Consider the following 21,293-nt stretch of genomic DNA (forward strand, 5'->3'; position numbering starts at 1 on the left):
GGAAATGGATCTTACAAAGACTACTATAGAGAGGAAAAAGCTCTCTTAATTCCAGTCTTAACAACAATATAACCTAAAAAATATATATATAAATATTTAGAGTCTAAATCTTTAAAAAATGTCTTTGAAAACAATTTCAATTATAGTTAAACAGTGTAAAGTTAATTATTGTGCTAACATCGAAATTTTACCATTGAATCAAAATAATGTCCTTAACCTTCTGCCTTTTGAATCAGCATTTTACATTTTATCACTACATAATATCTAAAAACGGTTGGATGGATGAATGAAACAGTGTTTTACTTCTATTTGCAGTAACTGCTTTTTAATTTAACATCAAGTTCATGTTCTAATAGTTTTACTGTTTTTGAGATCAGATGTTGAATCAGATTGGTAGTGTTGGGTAACTTTCGTTATACTCAGATTTACTACAGTGATGTAAGTTTCTTGGTAACACTTTGTTAACCATAGGATTTTCTAATTTTAGTGAGCTATGGTTTATTAAATGTTGAAAATATGATGTTGAAACAACGTTGCTATATCAACGTTGATTCACTTGAGCTACAGGTGCTGATGCTGGTGCTGGTGCTGGTACTAATGCTGATGCTGATTCTGGTGCTGATGCTGGTGCTGGTAAGGATGCTGGTGCTGATTCTGGTGCTGATGCTGATGCTGGTGCTGGTGCTCGTGGTCATGCTGGTACTGGTACTGATGCTGATGCTGGTACTGGTACTGGTGCTGGTGCTGGTACTGATGCTGGTACTGATGCTGATGCTGGTACTGATGCTGGTACTGATGCTGGTGCTGGTGCTGATGCTAATGCTGGTGCTGGTGCTCGTGGTCATGCTGCTACAGGTGCAGCTCATCCTTTTGACCACTAGATGTCAGACCGATTTACAACATAATAGAAGCAAATTTGTTTTATATCTCATAAATATGTATAAAATGTTTAGATTAAAGCCTGGTATTATGTTTTCTGTTGATCTGCTCTTGTAGGAGGTTGTTTATGGGGATTGGAGAGAGTTTTTATGGTTTGCATTACCATAGAGGTGGGCGCGAGGCTGTTTTTGTGGCCGGGCTGGAGGAGGATCAAGCAGAGGACTAAAAACAGAAGGATGGATGGATGGAGGGATGGAGTGAAGGAGCGGAGGAGCGCGAGATGGGCGCGGGGGGCGAGGGTGAGTCATAAGGAGAGAGGGGACTAATGAATGAGCGCGCACAGATGTGTGAAAAAGGGAGGATGAAAAGAAGAGCACAGGAGTGATTGGAGGAGTGGGCGGAGAGAGAAAGAGCAGAGAGCAGCACCTAAACCCCTCATGTACCTTCAAAACCTTGTCCCCCATCTCTCTCTCTTTTTCTCTCTTTTCTCTCCCTATCTCTCTCTCCACCTCTCTTTCACTCTCCTCTTTTCAGATCAGTCTATTTTGGATCCTCTTCAGCGCTGAAAGGCCGCGCGCACAAGGACAGTACGAAGAGACGGAGCGCGCGAGATGAGGCTCATTCACACAGGATGTGATGTGGTGGCCAATGGGAAAGTGGACAGGGGGTATTTTTGGATGCGCGTGGATCGTAGTGGTGACCTGTACCTGTGGGGGTGGAGAGTGGGTGGGGCACTGTATCTACATTACAATATAATCTTCTTGAATGTAGCCTTAATATCTAATATTTCTCGTTTTGTAATTGTAAAAGCATTATTATACAGATGTATAACTTATTTTAAACTCACGTAATACTATTTTATGTACTAAAAGTGTCTTAGTAAATTGACATTACATTCATTCAATTTAAAATGTCTAGTTGTGGTTTCTAGTATGAATGAATGCTATGTGAGCTGTTTTTCTGTGAGAAAGTACTCAGATTTTTCTATGTAGCCCTGCTTTAGAACACTAAATTAGAGGTCTTTGAAGAAAGACAGGATTTGGGCTCATGCTCATGAATATTCATACATGCAAATATATCGCCTCTGATTGGTTAACAGCACTGCAACAGAGAACACCTACCTGCCTTCCCCAGCTGTAAAACTTAAAGGATGTTTTGTTTTCTAAGATACAGTCTTAGTTATAATGATATAGCAATGAGTGCTAGGTAAAGTTTAAATTTTGCTTAATACCCGACTCTCAGCGAGGCGAGCAGCTATCTGCTTCCCTAGTGTATATTTAAGGCAGGGGTGTCCAAACTACGACCCGCAGGCCATTTGCGGCCCGTTTCCTTTTTTGGAGCGGCCCGCAAGGTATTTTAGAAATAGAATGAAAGTTGGCCCGCTGTTAAGCAGGTTTTTATAATGTGAGATTCAAAGTTTGAACGCTAGTTGTCAGAAACGGGCCAAAGATTCGGAGAGGATGCACATTCCTAGCGCAGAAAAACAGGGCAAAAAACTCTAAAAGCGGACAGGGTGCGCATTTCTAGAGCAGAAAAATGGGACAAAGAGTCTAAAAGCGGAGAGGGTGCGCATTTCTAGCGCAGAAAAACGGGCAAAAGAGTCTAAAAGCGGAGAGGGTGCGCATTTCTAGCGCAGAAAAACGGGCAAAAGAGTCTAAAAGCGGAGAGAGTGCGCATTTCTAGCGCAGAAAAACGGGGCAAAGAGTCTAAAAGTTGCCGGAATTAAGGATTTTAAAAAAGTATTATTTAAAGTGGCATATTTCATTATTTGTCTCTGGCCCGTGACTTCAAATATATTTCTCCTTCTGGCCCCAACAAAAAAAGTTTGGACACCCCTGATTTAAGGTCTCTTTAAAACGCAGAATTCATCGGAGATCCGATTTAAAATTATAGTTATATACACAAGATAGCTAATGCTTACTAGCTGGTGTAAACAGAGCTGTAAGCTCTTCATCTTAGAGTGTCAGCTCTGCTCCAGCTCGGCTTCAGCTCTTTTTTTAAACAGAGCCAGGGTAAGCGAGGCCATGAACTCAGCTTTTCCTGATCAACTCATTTTTCCAAGTATTTTCTTTTACTACCTACTGCAAACAATGGGGGTTGAGAAACAGTTTAATGTTCAGCATGCATATATAACTCAAAGAGAACCATTCGTATTTGACAAAAAATAAACTCCAAAAAGTGGATTTTAGTAGAAGGATTTATTGTCAAGTGTCAAGTGTGAAGATTTATTTTTTTGTGTATTTGCTATGTATTTCTGTGTTGGACTCTGAGAAAAAATTAACTGGAAATGATTAGGGATGCAAAAATTAGTTAACATAATCGAGAATGTTGATTCTAAAAATGTGTTGACTCCAAATTTCAGTGTTGATTAATCGTATAACACACTGGGGGATGGGGGATGGCTGCTCTATTTACCCTCAGCTTGGTAATCAGTATGGACAGACACAACAGATTACATATTTACTCACTAAGAATCAAAACATTTCACATTTAAATGTTTTCTGGGTATTTAATTGGCTTATTTAGCTGTTTCTATCATTTTGAAGTGATATAAAAACAGAAGCTGTACCCATAGAGGGCATGGCAGAAATAATCATTGACTAATTAACTAGTCAACTTATCTAGTCTAAAATTAACTATAATAGTCTGTTAGAAATTATAATAAATTAGTCGACAACCAAGATAATCATTAGTCGCAGTGCACTTTCAGTTGTTCCACTGTGGATGGATTGTTTTGCTAAAAAACAGTCACTCTGTCTGAGAGAGAAGTGAGTAACCATCGCTTTGGTTCACAGAGGTCAGTAAAGGTTTAAGAGCCTTGCTCAAGTATATCGAACCCGGGTATCAAACCCCATAACCCTGACAGCAATAGTAATAACCCAGTGCTCTAACCAATCAGAATTTAGTTTTTCTCTGATGTGATGCTCAGGAAATAGTGTATTTAATAAGCACACAAAACCATAAGTAAGAGCTTCGGAAGAAGCTGTAGATCTACTTGACCGGAAGCGAGTTCTGTGGTGGAGGCTAATTGTGAAGGATCTGACGTCCCTCAGCAACAGCGGCGAAAACTGCCACAGTTGGTTGGAGGCACAGCGCAGGCTAACTGCAGAGGAAAACTGTGAGGGTAGGAGGCAGGAAGGGCCTTATAGGGTATTATCATGCAGTACCTGATATAATGAGTGAGTGTAGGCTGAGTGAATGTTCACTCTGCTTCTGTGTCCGTGTGTGTGTGTGTGTGTGTGTGTGTGTGCGTGAGTGTGTGTAGGAGTGGGAAGCTGATTGTCTCCACCATGCCTCTGAGTCAAGAGCATGCGTCAGGAAAAATAGCTTGCGCCCTCATCATCTGCGTCAGTCAGCAGAGAAACCATGGAGACACACTAAAAAGGCGCTGAATGAAAAGGGAGGAAGTATAAAGTACAATACTCTTGCTGTGGGGGGGCAGTAACAAACGCAAAGACCCTGATGGCCCTTGTTGTGATAATGATGCATTTATAATGGACTGTCCTGTACATAATTTTCATATAAACAAGCAACAGCCGAAAGCAAAGTGAGACCACACAAGGTATTAAACATAATCATTTTATTATCATTTAATATTATATACTCATCATATATAATTCTTTTTTTAAAATAGAAGAATAGAAATATTTGTTCATGGCTTTTGTAGTAGCATTGCACAGACACACATTTTTTCGTAAACAATGTGAATGAATATATATTTAAATATATGTATATAGAGAGTGCAGGAATCAATCCTCTACTTGTACTGTAGACAACTCTACATTGATGTTTGAAAACACAAGGTGCAATAGAACCAATACAAATGTGTTTCATCCATCTTCAGAATAACCTTCATCGTGTGTAAAACACAATCTTCACTATAAGTGAATACAAAAGTGGCACTTTGTAAAATTGCCATAACAGGAATACTCTTAAGTATAATGTTTTTTTGTTCTTTTTCCCCAAAATGACAGTCCATTATGACAGCCCATACAAGTGCTCATGTGACATTCATTGAATAGGTTGAAGAAGTAAAAACATAAAATTCACTTTTCTAGTTATGTTTTTCACATTTTTCATAATAAGCACAATTCATATAATCAGAGAAGAAGTAAAGTGAAAAGGTTGACAATATGCCATACTTTTTTCAATTAAGTCACAGACTTATTTCAGAACATGTGATCACCGGTTCCATCTGAAAGAGAAAAAGACAAGAAGATTAGAAGAGATTAGATTAGAACATTGGAAAATTGGAAATAAGTGAAAATGACTCATTGACAAAAAATAGAGGCCAATCAGGAGCTCACAATTCTATGATTCTCACCTTGATAGAAATGCTGTGGCGACTCCTGAAGAGGGAGTTGATACAACTCAGGTTGTTGCCTCAGGGCAGGAGTAATCGGGGCGGTTGCCTCGAACACAGGTTCCATGTTGACCAGCTCCTCCAGGAGGGACTGGGCACAGGCTAGGCCAGGGGTGAAGTCAGGAAGTGCCGGGCCAGTGGTTGACTCTGGAGAGGCTGAGACAGCGGCGGTTAACTCTGGAGGCAGAAGCTCCATGTCCATCTCACTCTCGGTGAAAGCCTCTCCCTCGTTGGTCAACTCTGGCTCCAACAGCCTGCCCCCGGTTACGCTGTTACGGTGCGTCAACTGGACGCTACAGAGGTGGTGCACACCAACTAAAGCCTCCTCCTGTGGATGTCCAGGAGAGCAGATGCTCACTGGGGCAGGAGGAGGATGAGCAGGAGGAGAGGAGGGATTGGGAGAAGAGGTGGAAGAGGTGGAGGAGGATGGGACAACAGGTAGAAGTCTTTCTTCAAATAAAGAGGATTTGTCTTGAACTTGTGGTGAGTGAGTGTCCCTCCAGCACATGGTGGGTGGCGTTTTTATGCAAGAAGATGACGATGCTACCTCTATGTGGTTCTGAGTGAGTAAGGGCTGTTGGGGAAGTACAGGGGATGGGGTGCGTGTTGCAGGTGGGCAGTCTTGACAGAAACCCTCTGCTACGGAACTGAGATACTGAGCCAAGAGGGAGATTTCTAGTTGCTCTTGTTCATTGTCAATTGTCTGGTTGAAGAAAGCCTGACAGGGGTGTTCAGTGGGAGAAGCTTCTGGGGTTAGGAGGCCCTCGGGGGGACCGTGATGGACTGCATGTGGAAGATCTACGTAGAGTGGCCCTCTTATCTCTGGCAATGCCATGAGGATGCACTTGTCAGTGTCTGGACTGTCTGGGGTGAGAGGTTGTTTCTCATAGAGACGCCTACGGCAGTGCTGTACAGAGAGTGCCAGACCAGTGCCTGTTGAGAGGGATGCTGGGTGACTTGCTGACTGCATGGTTTGGGTTATTTGACTTGAGGAACTCATCACTGCACTGGCAGTGGAGTCTGGTTTAAAGAGTTCCTCGCCAAACATGAATCGACCTCCTCCAAATCTTGGAGTGTATGGGGGAGTGCAAACCAGCTCCCCCATGCTGGCTCGTTTGGGCAGGTTATGAATGTGGGGAGGATGCACAGGAGGAACAGGAGCCTGACTATTACCTACTGTGTGTGAAAGACCTGCCAAACTAGACATGTGACTCTGTGGTTGAGAGGGAGGGACAGTTGCGCTGGGTGTTGTGGAGAACTTTGTGGTGTCAGGTAACCACATTTGGTGTCTTTCAAGCTGTTGGGAGAAGCTGTCATCTTCCAGAGGGAAGGTAGGGCAGGGTGCAGAGCCCATTGGCAGGCTGGCGGTGCCACTGGGCAGTTCCTCTGAGGAACTGCGACCAGAGGCAGCGAAGCTGAAGTCGAAGGACTGGGTGGACAGGCCGCTGCTGCTGGGAGTGAATACTTGCTCTGGACTTGACAAGGATGGCTCTGAGCACTGCTGAACCATACCCTCCTGGTACAGGAGGGACAACTGGTTCTGCTCAGAGCAGAGCTGCTGACGCACTGACCATGCTTCAGATTCACTGAGGGAGGAAAGAAGAGAGGTATGATGCGTTAGTGTGTACATTCAATTACTCAGTATTAAATTAATCAGCATATAGACTTAACTATTAAATTTAATAGCTTAAAAAAGATTCTTGGTTGTGGAAAACCTGCTTTAAAATGATGGGTACTATGTGACATTTAGAAGAGGTTCTTTAAAGATTGTTTTTGAAAACTTTTGTTTTTACAGAAATATAGTCTAGATGAAGAGAGCTTAAATAATAGTACCTAATGACATAGTTCTGGCAGGCGATAGGATGTTCTCCATTCTGGAGCTGAAGAACCATGTAAAGCCACACCCAAGAGTGGTCAGCTGCCTCCACTTGAACCACCATCTCCACCTGCCTTTCCCCTCCTTCACGCACTGTAGAGAAAAATAATTAAATGATGATATGTTCTTGAGCATTTTTATCTTCTACCAAATTTAATTTCTTAAGTTTGTCTGTGTTGGCTACTGCTACTGTATATTGAACTATACTATATATAACTTACGCAGGGTGCAGTGCTGTGCAGAGGCGTGAGATAGATCACGAGGATGCACCAGGCTATACCAGGAGCGAGAGCGCAGTGTGTCCACATCGTAACCCAGGTACACACTCACACTGCAGGGAAAAAAGAGAAAGCCAAGACAAACATTTCTTTCCAGTTTTTCCCATATTTTTCAATTCCTTTTATTTATCCTTAGTTATCCTTTTTTTCTAAGACTAAATCAGGCTACTAATGAATTCTCTCACCAATCCTGAGCCGCCTCTACCCTCATGTCCCGGCTGTGCTGAGACTGGAAGCAGGCAAGCAGAAAGGCTTGTTCTGCAGGTGGGGTGGGGAGAGGGTTCCTGGTGGTTGAAGATTGTGGTGCCTGCTCTAGAGGTGAGCAGAAACACACCCACACCGGGTTGGACATCCAGTAGGAGGATGCGTGGAAAGGTGACGGCACACAGCGGGCTCGCACCAGAGTCACTTTGTTCCCAGAGCCCTGCCTCCTCACAAACTTCGAAGTGTTGAAGCGACAGCGAAAGAGACGCTCTGGGGAAAGAAATTGGATGCAAATTAATCCATGTCCTTTATTACCAAGAATTTAAAGATAATCAAAGTGAATCGACAAAGCTTATTGTTACCTGTCTCAGGTGTGGTAACTGGCACAAGATTGCTCCTCATGGTGAAGTGGTCAGTGGGATCTATAATGTCGTAGACGCTGTCACTCTGAGCAACCAGATCCACCTGTAGTAACATTCCAAAAAGATTCACGGTTTAACACTCATTGACTATTAAGATTCTTTTACGACAAAGTGAATAACAATTTATAATAAAAAATATTGTTAAAGGTAATTAAATAAAAGTTCTGGACAAATCTTAAGTGTACAAATGTTTCTCTCACCATAGAGTGGCCCAAGTGCTCTGCGACGTTGTCTGAGAGGTACAGGAGTTTGCCTTCACTTGTTAGCACCACGAGAAAGCCTGGTAAGGTGTGCACAAGCTCAGAGATCTCAGGCATAGAAAGCAACGTTCCACTTCCTTCATGATGAGATGCCTCGCTTGGATCTGAAGATAGAGATGAAAAAGTGTGTAATTGATGTGAATTTTGTTAACTCGAGCACTCAAAACTTCAAAACACCAAAAGATAGTGTTGAACATTTATTAGGAAATAATCTACAGAGTGTCTACAGCACAGTTCATCAAATCAGGGATCTGGAATCCAATGTCCAGTCCTGGAATTTGTAATTGCTTATATTTAAGTGACAAATTAATGCAAAACAAACATGGAAACATGGATTTAAATCTTGATTCAAAGTCAAAGACAGAATGATACACTTCAACTTATATTGTGTATCTTTCTCATACGTTAGGCAACATACATTCTGTTGAAAAAAAAGTTAGCAGCCACATCCTAAACCAACAGAAGCAGCTATCAGGGCTCACTTTTGAACCCGTTTTTGTTCTAAAACTATTTTACCAAGAGCGTTTAACACAATCAGCACCGTGGACAGCGATTCGCTACTTTACACGCCTTCAGCTTTTGATCATCTCCCGGCAGAAGCTCCTCACTCTCGTCATAACTGTCACAAAAGACGGTTTAGAAATCCAATTCAAGCCAAGTTCCTACCTTCAGAGAAGAAGACGGACTTCCTGGTGTACATGCAGGCGAGGGACATGATGTGCAGGTAGGACAGGCGGGACTTGTCCGAGTCCGAGATGGGCAGCAGCTCCTTCAGGTTGCGGATCTCGGCGTTGATCTGATCCCTCCGCGCTTTAGACGCTCCTTTGGTGGAGCGGTACATCTTCTCCTCTCGAGCCTGCAGGTGGCCTCAGCAGCTGGTGATGTTGGTGATGAGCAACAGATAACGCGCGCGAGACTTCAGAAGCTGGATGTCTCTGCTGCTGAGTGATGTTTGACCATTGGGGCGTTGAGAGGAGAAGTTTAGTGAAGAATCATTTCTCCTCTATATAACTCTATAACTCTGTTTACAGCTCAGCTCTACAGGTTCTGCGGGTTCTGGTGGGAATGTTGAGCTCAGGTCTTTATATAGAGAGAGATGTCGATTAGGGGGCGTGTCCTGCTGCAGAGTCACGGCGTTGCTGTCTCTACTCCGCGGTGATGAAAGTGAAGACGAACATGATGATGATGATGATGGTGGTGGTGGTGGTGGTGGTGGACCACGAGAGCCATAAGAGGCTTCATTTTTTGTCAGACAGCTGCAGTAAATCTGCACTGATCTATCTATCTATCTATCTATCTATCTATCTATCTATCTATCTATCTATCTATCTATCTATCTATCTATCTATCTATCTATCTATCTGTCTATCTATCTATCTATCTATCTATCTATCTATCTATCTATCTATCTATCTATCTATCTATGTATATGTCTGTCTGTCTGTCGAATCTGATTATTTAATCATTGATTTTGTTCTATATTTGTTATGTATGTATCTTTGTCTTTTCTTTCCTTCCTTTTTCTTTCTTTCTTTCTTTCTTTCTTTCTTTGTTTCTTTGTTTCTTTCTTTGTTTCTTTCTTTCTATTTAATTTCTATCTGCCTCTCTGTCTATTTGTCTATCTATATTTCTGTCTTTCTGTGTCTGTCTGTCTGTCTGTCTGTACAATCAACATTTGTCTGGTTTTATTTAATTAATGTATTTGTTCTATCATTATATTAATCAATGTATATATATAATTTCTTTCTTTCTTTCTTTTTTCTTACTTTCTTTCTTTCTTGGTTTATTCATTGATATCTATTTGTCTGTCTGTCTATCTATCTATCTATTAGGCAGTCTGTCTGTGTGAACAATCTACATATGTCTTCATTTAGTTACTATTTTCTATCTATCTATCTATCTATCTATCTATCTATCTATCTATCTATCTATCTATCTATCTATCTATCTATCTATCTATCTATCTATCTATCTATCTATCTATCTATCTATCTGTGTTTGTTTATGGATTATATCACCTCTCCTCTGTATAGAGTTCTGTGTGGTGCTGCTGCAGTTGGCGCTGAGCTTAGCCTGCAGGTAGTGGTGCTGGTAGGAGGCTGGTATCTCACGACGTTACATCCACACTGTCTACCCACCAGTTCCACCACATAAACACACACACACACACACACACACACACTGAAAGAAAATAAACAATAAAGCATGACGAGAAGGCAAACAAGTCATTTTCCCCCACGACTGTGTTCCCCCACACACGCCATGATCGACTGAATCCTGCTGCATTCACTTTCCAGCTCAGCATGAACAGGAAGAATCACGATAAAGCTTAAAAATCTGCCACCATATGATAAAAGTTTTGTATACAAGCTCTGTGTAAAGCGATTGGCAGAAAGGCAACCCTGGGGTTAAAATACTTCTATTGCTGCCTTTTACAGATGGGTAATGGTGATCTAACAGGTGAGGGAATTTAGTCTGTCATCAAACACAAGCCATGTGAATTATTAACTAGACATCCATCAATTTGGACTCTTAAAATAGCAGCCGATTCTGAATGAAGAGGGTCATGAGTGGGGTTACTCATAAGTGGGGTCTTCTATGAGCCAATTGATTGTAGATGGTCTCAGACAATCTGAAGTAGAGGTGGACAGAGCCTTAGTGATATAAATAACTTTGAGAACATTGTAAGGGCTCCTTTGTCTGCAATCCACTGCACGGTAATACACAATTGAAAAACAGAGATAATAAGCAGAGCACTTCATAAAAATTCCTGCGAGATATGAGGCCAAATGTTTTTTTACACAACCCCATAAGAGTGCTCAGAGCATGCGTGCATACACGAGAGACGTGTGTACTAAATGAAGGACACTTGTCTGCTTTTTATATTTTCTCTTTCTTTTTGTTCCTGTATATTTTTAAACCAGGAGAATCAAGGTCTTCACTTGGTTCCTTGAAAGAAAGACAATCTGTTGCTTGGCAACTCTCCCACTCAAACACTCAGCCAGAGCAAGATGGTCAACGTCGCTGAGGTTGCGTCTCTCCGTTCTATTTAGATTTTCCAACATCTCATTTAAGATCACACTTGTGTCTATATCACTTACCTCAACAATGCAAAGCATACCTTAGAGAAGTTCTAATCTATTGCAGTCTGACTTTACTCACTTTATAACCTCCACCTTACTGTATAGAGTGTCGAATGTAGGCCATCTGTTGCTGTGTGGAAGTTGTCAGCCTCCCTAAACTCCCGCCATCATTGGTCAGCTTCTGTTTGTTTGGGTGGTGGAATTTTTCTCAGCACAGCGGTGACACTGACACGGCAGTGTGTTTCACTGGTACAAGTGTATCAGGCGCAACAGGGTTTTTAGATTTCTAACACTGCGAGATTGATGGTGATTCAAAACCCAAAAGTATCCAGGTGAGTGTGATTCTGTGGTGAGAAACTGACCATTAATGAAGGGCTGGAGGGTGACTAACCCAAATTGTGAATGACAACAGATGGGCTAAAGTCTCTGTACAACAGTGTACACCAGGGATGTGGACCTACAGGTGTAAATGTTTCCAATAAAGTGGCCAGTGAAGGCACAGAACACAAACCATTGTTTAGACAAATACTTAACTGCAAGGAAAACCTCTTGTATATGTTTTGTTTTCTATATACACTGTATGTCACGTCTTTGTCCTGTCCCTTGTCAGCCTCCATGTTTTTTTCACCCTTATTACCTGCCCCCAGGTGTTTCCTGTTTTCTGTTCCCTCCATGTGTATTTAAGTCCCTGTGTTTTTTAGTATTCAGTCCTGTCTGTTCTTGTATCTTGTTTTTAGTTTAGTTTTGGTTTATTGTTTACTTGTAAATAAATTACCTGCATTTACGTCCGTTTATGTTCTGTTCACGCTAAAACATTTTCCTTTTCTGAAAGGAAGCTGACGCAGGGCTAGTTTCTTTTCAGTCGATTGCATTGCTTTCATAAAACTAGCTAAATAAAAAAGTATATAAAGTATATAAAGGTCACTGTGGTTGAGATATTGTGGACATGGGGCTTTAAGAAGTTTCAGGATCACGGGAAGTTCAATACCTGTAAAACACTGCAACTATATTCTACAAACATTACCTCATTTACTGATAAAGACTGATAAAAAAACTCTAATAATGCCAACTAATAAATCAGCTTTTGTCTTACAAGCAAAATCATGATGAAAAAAGAAATGCTGGTCCTCCCCTGTATATACAGTATAGGGGCGAGACACTAAGACAAATCATAGGGTTTTTATCTATGACTGATTTGTGTCTATATACATTTGTATTTAGCCATTTTTAGTCTGCAGCCAATCAGCTGTGGTGGGAAACAGTTTGACCAATAGCTGATGTGATGCAGGTGCATGTAGACCAATAGTAGCAGAGAGAAGGCAGGAATATATAAGAAAATAGATGTTTAAATCTGTAATAAAACGAATTCAGAATGCGTAGCACCTGTACAAATTAATGTAAAATCATATTCTTCTACATATTCTTACAAAAAAGCACATGTTTGGGAAAAATAACTTTTGGCCACCCTCGCAACCTAGAATTGGCAATTCACTTATGTTAACTGGTAAGTAAGACTCTGCGAGGGTTATGCTCTCTTGGACTCTCAGAATGAATGGAGGAAACCTGTGATCTCCAGTTTATAACACTTAGACAAATGTGTCACCTAGGAGCCCATTCCAACCTTCTGTTTTCAGCATGTTGTTTCATCTAAAGGTGTGAAAAAGGTGAGGTGCAGAAAGCATGCGTGTACTTGTGAGAATCATGTTTTAACATGTTTACTGTTTACTTTGTATATTTATATGCACATACAGTACCAGTCAAACATTTGGACACACCTTACATTCAGTGTTTTTTAATTAAATAAAACATTTTAAAAAGTGTTAAACAAACCAGAATGTGTTTTGTATTTAAGAAACTTCTTGCTCATTTTTTTTTTAACTTTCTTGTCAAGAGTTAATTAATGAGAGCATCAGTTGTAAAGTTGTGAAGAGGTAAAGTTGGTATACAGTGAATAGCCCTATGTGAGTAATGTTCTAATCCATATTATGACAAGAACTACTTAACTAAATGAAGAAAAAATACTTTCACCTAAATATGACCTTCACTCAAATATGACCTTCAAAAAGTTATGATGAAACTGTGTCTTATCAGGACGTCTTCATGAAAATAAAAATGAAAATGTTGCATAGGATAAGTTCAGAAATCAATATTTGGTGGAATAACCCTGGTTTTTAATCACAGTTTTCATGCATTGTGGCATGTTCTCCTCCACCAGTCTTACACACTGCTTTTGAATAACTTTATGCCACTACTGGTGCAAAAATTCAGGCAGTTCAGCTTGGTTTGATTGATTGTGATCATCCATCTTCCTCTTGATTATATTCCAGAGGTTTTCGATTTGGTAAAATTTTTTCCAGAGCTGTACATTGAATGAGAAGGTGTGTCCAAACTTTTGACTGGTACTGTATGTTCTGTATACATGCATATGTTCGTATGTGTACCTGTGTGTGTGCACGTGTCTATGTGTGTGAAAGTTTCATATATTAAAGCAATGATTAGGTGAGCAGAGCAAACGCCTCCACACTTCCCTCCTCCTCCCTCCATCCTTCTGTTGATGTAGCTCATACACACTGCAACCTTGTAGCTGTTCTTTCCTTTTTTCTCTCCATGGTTGCTGAGATTATTTTTAGAAGTTGACGCAGGGCTCGTTTCTTTTCAATTGATTGCATTGCTTTCATAAATCTAAGCTAAATAAAGTATATAAAGTATATAAAGGTCAGAGAGCTTGACATCTGGAGAGAACAGCTCCAAAAACTCTCAGCGCTTTAAAACAAACGATCAAACTGTGTAGTTTAAGGAAACGTAGAGGTGCAATTGCACTTTGAACCGATAAGCTCTTTTTATTCCCCCTGTTTTTACCCTCCAGCTTCTTGCCTCCTTCTGAGTCATCATTATGACCAATGGTATACAATGGACTAATGGTATATTTTTCCTGACCGAGCTCTGCAATTATGGTCATTACTGATCTATTAAGAGCACATTTGACCTTCTGAACAATACTGAACTGAAAAAGGAATGAGAGTGAGGAAAATACGAGGCTCTGAAAGAGAAACAGGAACAGAGGTGAGGAGACGTGTGTAAGAAGAAGTTGCAGCTTGACGTAAGTCAGGACATATGGTAGGCCTATTGCTTTAGCTGAAAACTTTTTGCTGGATGCTCGGTGGACTTGGCCCTGGGGAGAGCACTGCAGAGAGGGAGCTGCTGCCCTAACCCCCGAGTTCCCTACGGAGTTTTTTTGTTTATTACGTGGGTGGTGCGGCCATCTGCTGAAAACAAAATTGCGGGGGATGGGTTCCCTCAGCTGCTGATTGATGCAGCACTTCAGATCACACAAAATGAGTAATGTCCTCAACACATCATCTGGGCACTTGCCAGTCCGTCCGCTCACTCTGCAAAAGGTGCAGCGCTTTGTTCTTTAACCTATCAACCCTGAGACGTCTGAGACATGACGTTATGGCTTAATTGGTTTGATATACTGTTTAAAGGTAATACACAATTACATAATGAATTACATCTTTAGTTACACCTTTTCTGTCAAGCAAATAGATCAGAGGAAACTTGCAGTAAGAACATAGCTGGGATTTTTTTTTTAAATAACTGCACAGCATAGTATTGTGATGGGTAGTGCTGCACCACTGGCCACCAGCAGGGGAGCTGAGCGATGAAGGGGAAAAATCAATTGGGTCCCTTAAAGGAGAACTCCAGAGTAAAATGGACTTTTGGTGTAGTAAAACATGATAAAAAGTACTTACCTTTGATGAATAGCACACCTCCGTTCTCCAACAGCATTCTGAGATCCAAAAATCTTAACAGTTTGTCCAAACACCCTTCAGACTGAGTGGCACGGGGCATAATTTGCCCTGATAAATTACTTTTTCCATCATTATACAGGCTCCACACCTCCTTTCTAGAATCCGGACATTAGCATAGCATAGCATAGCGTAGCAGCCAGTGCCAGGAGGCAGGCTATGCAAAGTCTATGTGTATATATGTCTATGTTATTTTTTTTAGTACAAAGAAGGCGGTGCACGGAGCTAAAGCTCGCATTATAGGATGTAAACAGTTGTTTTTAATAAGCTTTTTGTGCACTTTTTAGGTAATTAATGGCTCATTTTAAATGTCTTTTAAATGGGCTCTCCGGATTCTAGCAAGGAGGTGTGGAACTACTTTGAGCTGGATAAGCGTGGAAAAAGCGATTTTTCGGAGCAAATTATGCCCTGTATCACCCAGTCTAAAGGGAGTTTGGACAAACTGTTAAAATTTCTGGATCTTGAAACGCTGTGGGAGAATGGAGGTGTGCTATTCATCAAAAGTAAGTACTTTTTATCATGTTTTACTACACCAAAAATTCATTTTACACCAGAGTTCTCCTTTAACTCCCCAGTGGTGATCAGTGGCAACCAGCCACACCTGTGCAGCACTCTATATAAACCCCAGTCAAACCACACATTCCTGTCGCACCTTTATAGTGAGTGACATTTCCTTTTTTTTCTACACCTCTTTTGAGACATTTATTTTTTTCACATATTTTCCAGTCTCCTCTGAGGAGAATCAATTCCAAATTCAAAGCATATTTATAAATAATGAATCAAATAAACAAATAATTAAAAATATACATGAGTAAACGTATATAATTAAAAATAAAAACTTCCATATTGCTCTGCACTGGGATCCAACACCTCCCTTTCCCTTAACAAGTATCTGTGACTTCAAGCCAAGCTCTTTAAAGGGTAGCAGTATGTGGATGAGCATTGTCCTGCTGGAACATCACAGTGTGCATTCCAAAAAGGTAGGTCCTCTGGTTGCAGGACCTCATAAATGTAACTTTGGGCTGTCAAAGTGCCTATAATGAAGACCAAAGGTGATCTGGCTTAAGAGGAGATTGAACACCTCAATCCATGACACCAGACCTTTAAAGAGGAAAAACACTACAATAACGCTAAAACGATAAAAATAAAATTCTCAGAAAAAACCTGCCGTGAGAACAGAGCCGGCAGTACATTACCCAGAATGCACAGCAGGATTATTATATTCAGCCTATGAATTAACCCTTTCATTAAAGTGAACACACAGTACTAGTGAATAGGGCTGTGCAATCACACACCCAGCGTGGTGGTGGGCGGCCACCTCAGTGCGTAGAGAGCAACTGGTGCCTTGAGGGTCTGGTGCCTTTTTTCAAGGGAACCGCAGCCAGAGATGCTGGATTTAGCGATCAAACCACCAACCTTCTGATTTCAAGCTGACTTTGACCCTATACGATGATACCAGGGCTTCTGAGTGTATAAAGTAAGGTTATGGCTTACAAATCAGATAAAAATCATAGAAATCCAACAGTTAAGAAAGTTTAATTCAATTATACAGAACAGACAGAGCCAAAGTACAGATGGTGCAGATAAGGTCTTTTGGCCTGAAGAACATTCACACATTTGTTCAAGCCTCACGGCGTCCTGAATGCTAATGCTGATTGGCTGATTGATTGAGATGACTGCTTGTTTTCTGAAGGTCTGTAACAATTGCTGCTTACAAAAAACACCAACATTGATTATAATTAAACAATTAGTGACAGAAAAATGCAATTTATCATGTTAAAAACTTTAAAACTCTTGTTTTTCCCCTCCATTAGTTTCTTTGTTAGTGTACACTTCAAGCTGATACTTGACTGTCTGTGCCACCATGGCAACTGAACTGCAGTATCTTAGTAACAAAATTCATTCATTGTGAGCGATGTGAGGCAAGTTTCTTTACAATGATGCTGCACGAAGCCTGGGAACAAAAACAAATATCTTCAGCAATATTTCACCATTTTATTAATGATGCAGTGGAATGTGACTTTGTGGCATCAAGAGTGTTTTAAAAAAGATGAGTTTGAAGGTGGATGAGATTTCTTACTGTTCTTATTTAAGGATCAGACATTTGAGTCGTGTGTGTTTGTGTGTTTGTACTGTATACCTTAAAGATTGTCTCCTTCTCACCTTGGCCTACTCTGTCTTGGTGCTATAGAACTGTAGAACTTTCAGTGGCGATTCTGATTTAGATTCAGATCAGACACACTCATCATGATGCTTATTGCTATCTTAAATTTCATGACTGAGCTCCTGAGCTTGTGAGAGCGACCCATTCTTTCACTAATGTTTATAGAAGCAGTCTGCATGTCTAGGTCCTTGGTTTTATACATCTGTGTTCGTGGAAGTGATTGGAACCTGAGTTAAATCATTTGTACGGATGAATTAATACTTTTGGCAATATAGTGTAAGTGTATCCATATCCAAAGAGCATAGTGCTGCTGTTCAATCAAATCCATCTTTAGTTTTCTCAATAATTTGAACCCTGCTCATCACTCTTTGTAAATAGCTATGGGTTAACAGAAGAACCCTAACACCTTCACATTAAATTTCATAAAAAATTTAGAGCATTTTGCCTTCTCTTGTAAAGTCACTGTTTTGCATGAACTTATTTTTCTTTAGACAATGACGATAGCTACTCCATAATAACTAGCCCAGCTGAAACAGAGAAGAATGCAAAGATTAACTGAAGTTTACTCAATATCGATTTATAGATACAAATATACAGTACCAATGCTGTTGTTTGTGGGTAGATAATGATTTCCATCCAGTTAATAATTAATAATAAATAATGCAATGGTGAACAAGACACGATTCCTTTTACAATAAAACGTATGGAGGGGTATGTTATACTAAATCAAGTTTAACTTGTTCATATGTTAAATATATGAGGTTGTATGCATATACTGTCCTTTTTTTCTTTAATTCTTATGTGAATTTTTATGTTTAGCTATTTGCATTATTTGGTTTTAATATTTTCCACAGCTAATCGGAGACAACACCAAAAAACTTTTTTACGGTACCACTTTAAAATAAGGCTCCTTTATAAGGGTTTATAAATAGTTTAGAAAGGAGTAATAGTACACTGTAAAATGTGATAAGTTGATCTTACTAAAAAAAATGAGGAAACTGGTTGCCTTGAAAATGTTAGGCAGTTATAACTGTTATTTTCAAGTTAAGTTCACTTTATTTAATTTAAGTGTACTCAAATCATAGTTAAATCTACACAGTTTACTTGAGTTGTTTCTACTTTAAATAGCCTGTAAATGCAAGTTGTTTTTTTTAAGTGTGTAAAACCCGATAAACTATATTCAAAACTTTTGTTGTAACTGATTACCTAATAAATTTAAAGTTCATGTAATATAATTTTTAAGTACAGTGAACTTAACAAAAACATATACATATATACTTCAAATTAATATTTTCCTGAACTTGTTTTTAGTCTTCTTTTGGTTTCATTCAACTATTTTTTAAATACTCATAGAAAAGTAGATGAAAGAAAACATTAAAGAAGGACAAAGTTTCTGCAGCTCAGTAAATGATGCTTGTTCTACAGCCCACAACACAAAGACCAAGCATTTTATTATAAAAGGTGATCTACAAGTTTACCTAACCTAGCCTGGGAGGAACCACTACACACTGATGGTGAGTGCTACAAACTGGGGGGGACACCCAGTATGCAAATCGATTGTGACAGAAGCCAATGGAAAAGAGGCTGCCAATGGCAACGGACTAAACTCAGTTATTATAAGTTGGTTCAACTCAAAGATCTCAGTTTGAATAGTACAGTATATGTGCCCACAAATGTTCATCTAACTCAAAATAGTTGAGTATTGTTTAGAAATCTTTTTATTTGAGTTCAAACAACTTCTGGGTCTACAGTGTAAGGGCAACAGTATTGTACCAAATAGTGGTTCCACATTCGTTTTTACTGTTAAACCTCAGATCTTACTAGATGCTTATTTTACTTTGTCTTTTCCATCAGTCATCATTAACATTTCTGTTAATAATTGTATTAATTTATCTATAATAACATATTAAATGACTAAACTGACTTTCTATATGATTTATTAAATATGTTAAAAAGTCATTGTCACTGTTGTTATTTCTATTTGTGTTGTAAGTGCTTATTAATGTTTTTAAAGTATTTACAACTTAATTTATAACCATTAATAAACTCCTATATGAACTGTTTATAAACTTTTTATAAATGCTTCTTATTTTAAAGTGGCACACTTTTCACTTTATTTTATACTTTATTTTTAAAGGTGCTGGAACTCCTGGAAGTTACTGCACTGGTTGTTCTGGGATTAATAACAGGAACAAACAATTGAAAAAAAGTTATTTTACAGAAAGATTCAGCAGAAAATCAGTCATTTGTGACTTTTTTTTTCTTCAGCCGCGCTGCAATTCCTCACTGACAGTCACGGGAGGGGGGCTTTTGTTCATGTACTGATTGGCTCATTCATGTCTGTGAGTGGTAATTTGTTGATAATGTGGCTAAAAGCCTGATTGTGACGTGTGTGAGGAGGAGGATGCAGAGAGGAAATTAGTGCATCCCTGACCCAGCTCGGCTTTACCCTTCTACTCCCACCAAAATAAACACAGAGACCTTTATTTAACATTTAACTGGTAAAAATAACGAGGCCTTTCTTCTAAATTTAGTCGAACGGGACATTTCCTAAGCCTGGTATGCTTGTGTGCGGTTTGTTTATTTTTCTTGTTATTGTTTTTGATGATAAATAACAACAAATCTACCCGTGACCGTGGGCTGATTGTTTTTAATTTTTTTATATTTATATATATTTTTTTACATAATCACTGTTACACTAAACTACACTGAGCCTAAATTAGCCTCGACTGGCTTTTACTGTCTACATGCTGCCATTATTAGACAAGTGAATGTCGGGATTCTCCTAATAACAACCAACAGCTGTTTAAACACAGAGTTTAAACACAGTGTACGCCAGTCAAAAATTAATATATACAGTAAATCTTTATCATAATGTTGAAAGTGAAAGGTCAGATAGGGACACAGTCTGAGGATGTGCTTTTCACCCCAGAAGTCACATGTCCAATCGGCTGCGATGGCCCGAGCCTTACTCTTCACTACGTCCCGCCTACTCCCATCTGCTGCTCTACCCACAAGCCCTCTGTGCCTTCCGTCAATGAGCTCATCTACACCCTGCTGGACATCCACACAGCGGACCATAAGCAGAAGTGTAATAGTACACACACACACACTCACTCACTCATTCACACATGCATACACGCATACACACAAGCACATGCACACTGCATACTGTAACCAGTATTTTTTTTTTTCTATTTTCATTACATTTCCATACATTGGTCCACACAAAGAGCTGAAGATGTCCCCATACACACCTACTCACCTGTATAAGTTGTGAGGTGTTATACTGTAAGAGTGCTCATGGCAAGGTGATGGCAAGTGTGCTCATGGCAAGGCGATCGCATGCCCCCACAGGGTGACAGTGTAACACTCAGGCTTTTGAAGACAAAGATGGCAAAGAAATACTTCAAACAGCACATCTTGTTGTATAATTGTCTGTTTTGCAGGAACATGAGAAAAGAACTGGTATCATGTCCCATGACTTTTGCTATGTCCCATGACCATAAGCAGAAATGTAATAGTACACACACACACACTTGCACATATGCACACTGCATAGTGCATACTGTAACCAGTAAAGAAGCACGTTTTCTTATTTTTATTACATTTCCACACAACGGTCCCCACAAAGAGCCGAAAATGTCCCCATTAACTTATAGCAGCGTAGTACTAAAAAACCGCTGTTATACAATGACATGCCAAAAGTCATGGGACAGCAGTACATACATTTATCATGAAGTGTCACCTCAGGAAAATACTTGGAAAAGCCCACACCTGTACACCTGTATAAGTTGTAAGGTGTTATCCTGTAAGAGTGCTCATGGCAAGGCAATGCATTAATCACATGCCCCCACAGGGTGACAGTGTAACACAAACAGACAAATGTGAGATTTGCACTCCTGGGCACAATTGACTCTTTATATTACATCCTGTCCATTCGCACTACTGGACG

At 39.9% G+C, this 21,293-nt stretch overlaps 1 protein-coding gene across 2 annotated transcripts; it reads right to left on the reverse strand.

Annotated features, from left to right (window-relative positions):
* Positions 1 to 4,444: 4,444 nt before the first annotated feature.
* On the reverse strand, positions 4,445 to 9,684 carry npas4b (neuronal PAS domain protein 4b). Of its 2 annotated transcripts, XM_022676063.2 has the most exons (8): positions 8,949 to 9,684; positions 8,223 to 8,386; positions 7,963 to 8,065; positions 7,582 to 7,870; positions 7,340 to 7,449; positions 7,076 to 7,211; positions 5,204 to 6,828; positions 4,445 to 5,074 (listed from the first exon to the last, which is right to left on the reverse strand). In XM_022676063.2, the coding sequence occupies exons 1-8, from the start codon at positions 9,121 to 9,123 to the stop codon at positions 5,049 to 5,051; spliced, it is 2,628 nt and encodes an 875-aa protein (XP_022531784.2). In that variant the 5' UTR covers positions 9,124 to 9,684; the 3' UTR covers positions 4,445 to 5,048. The 2 variants fall into 2 exon arrangements, with proteins under 2 accessions (XP_022531784.2, XP_022531783.2); XM_022676062.2 differs by lacking the exon at positions 4,445 to 5,074 and having other exon boundaries at positions 5,095 to 6,828.
* Positions 9,685 to 21,293: the final 11,609 nt, after the last annotated feature.

The sequence above is a fragment of the Astyanax mexicanus genome, chromosome 17 (genome assembly GCF_023375975.1).
Source record: "Astyanax mexicanus isolate ESR-SI-001 chromosome 17, AstMex3_surface, whole genome shotgun sequence".
Taxonomy (NCBI): Eukaryota; Metazoa; Chordata; class Actinopteri; order Characiformes; family Acestrorhamphidae; genus Astyanax; species Astyanax mexicanus.

Coding starts and splice junctions, on each gene's coding strand:
- npas4b (XM_022676062.2), bottom strand. CDS start 9,123: ATGTACCGCTCCACCAAAGGAGCGTCTAAAGCGCGGAGGGATCAGATC. Junction 8,387..8,948: donor GTCCGTCTTCTTCTCTGAAG/GTAGGAACTTGG, acceptor CTCTATCTTCAG/ATCCAAGCGAGGCATCTCAT. Junction 7,871..7,962: donor AGTTACCACACCTGAGACAG/GTAACAATAAGC, acceptor TTCTTTCCCCAG/AGCGTCTCTTTCGCTGTCGC.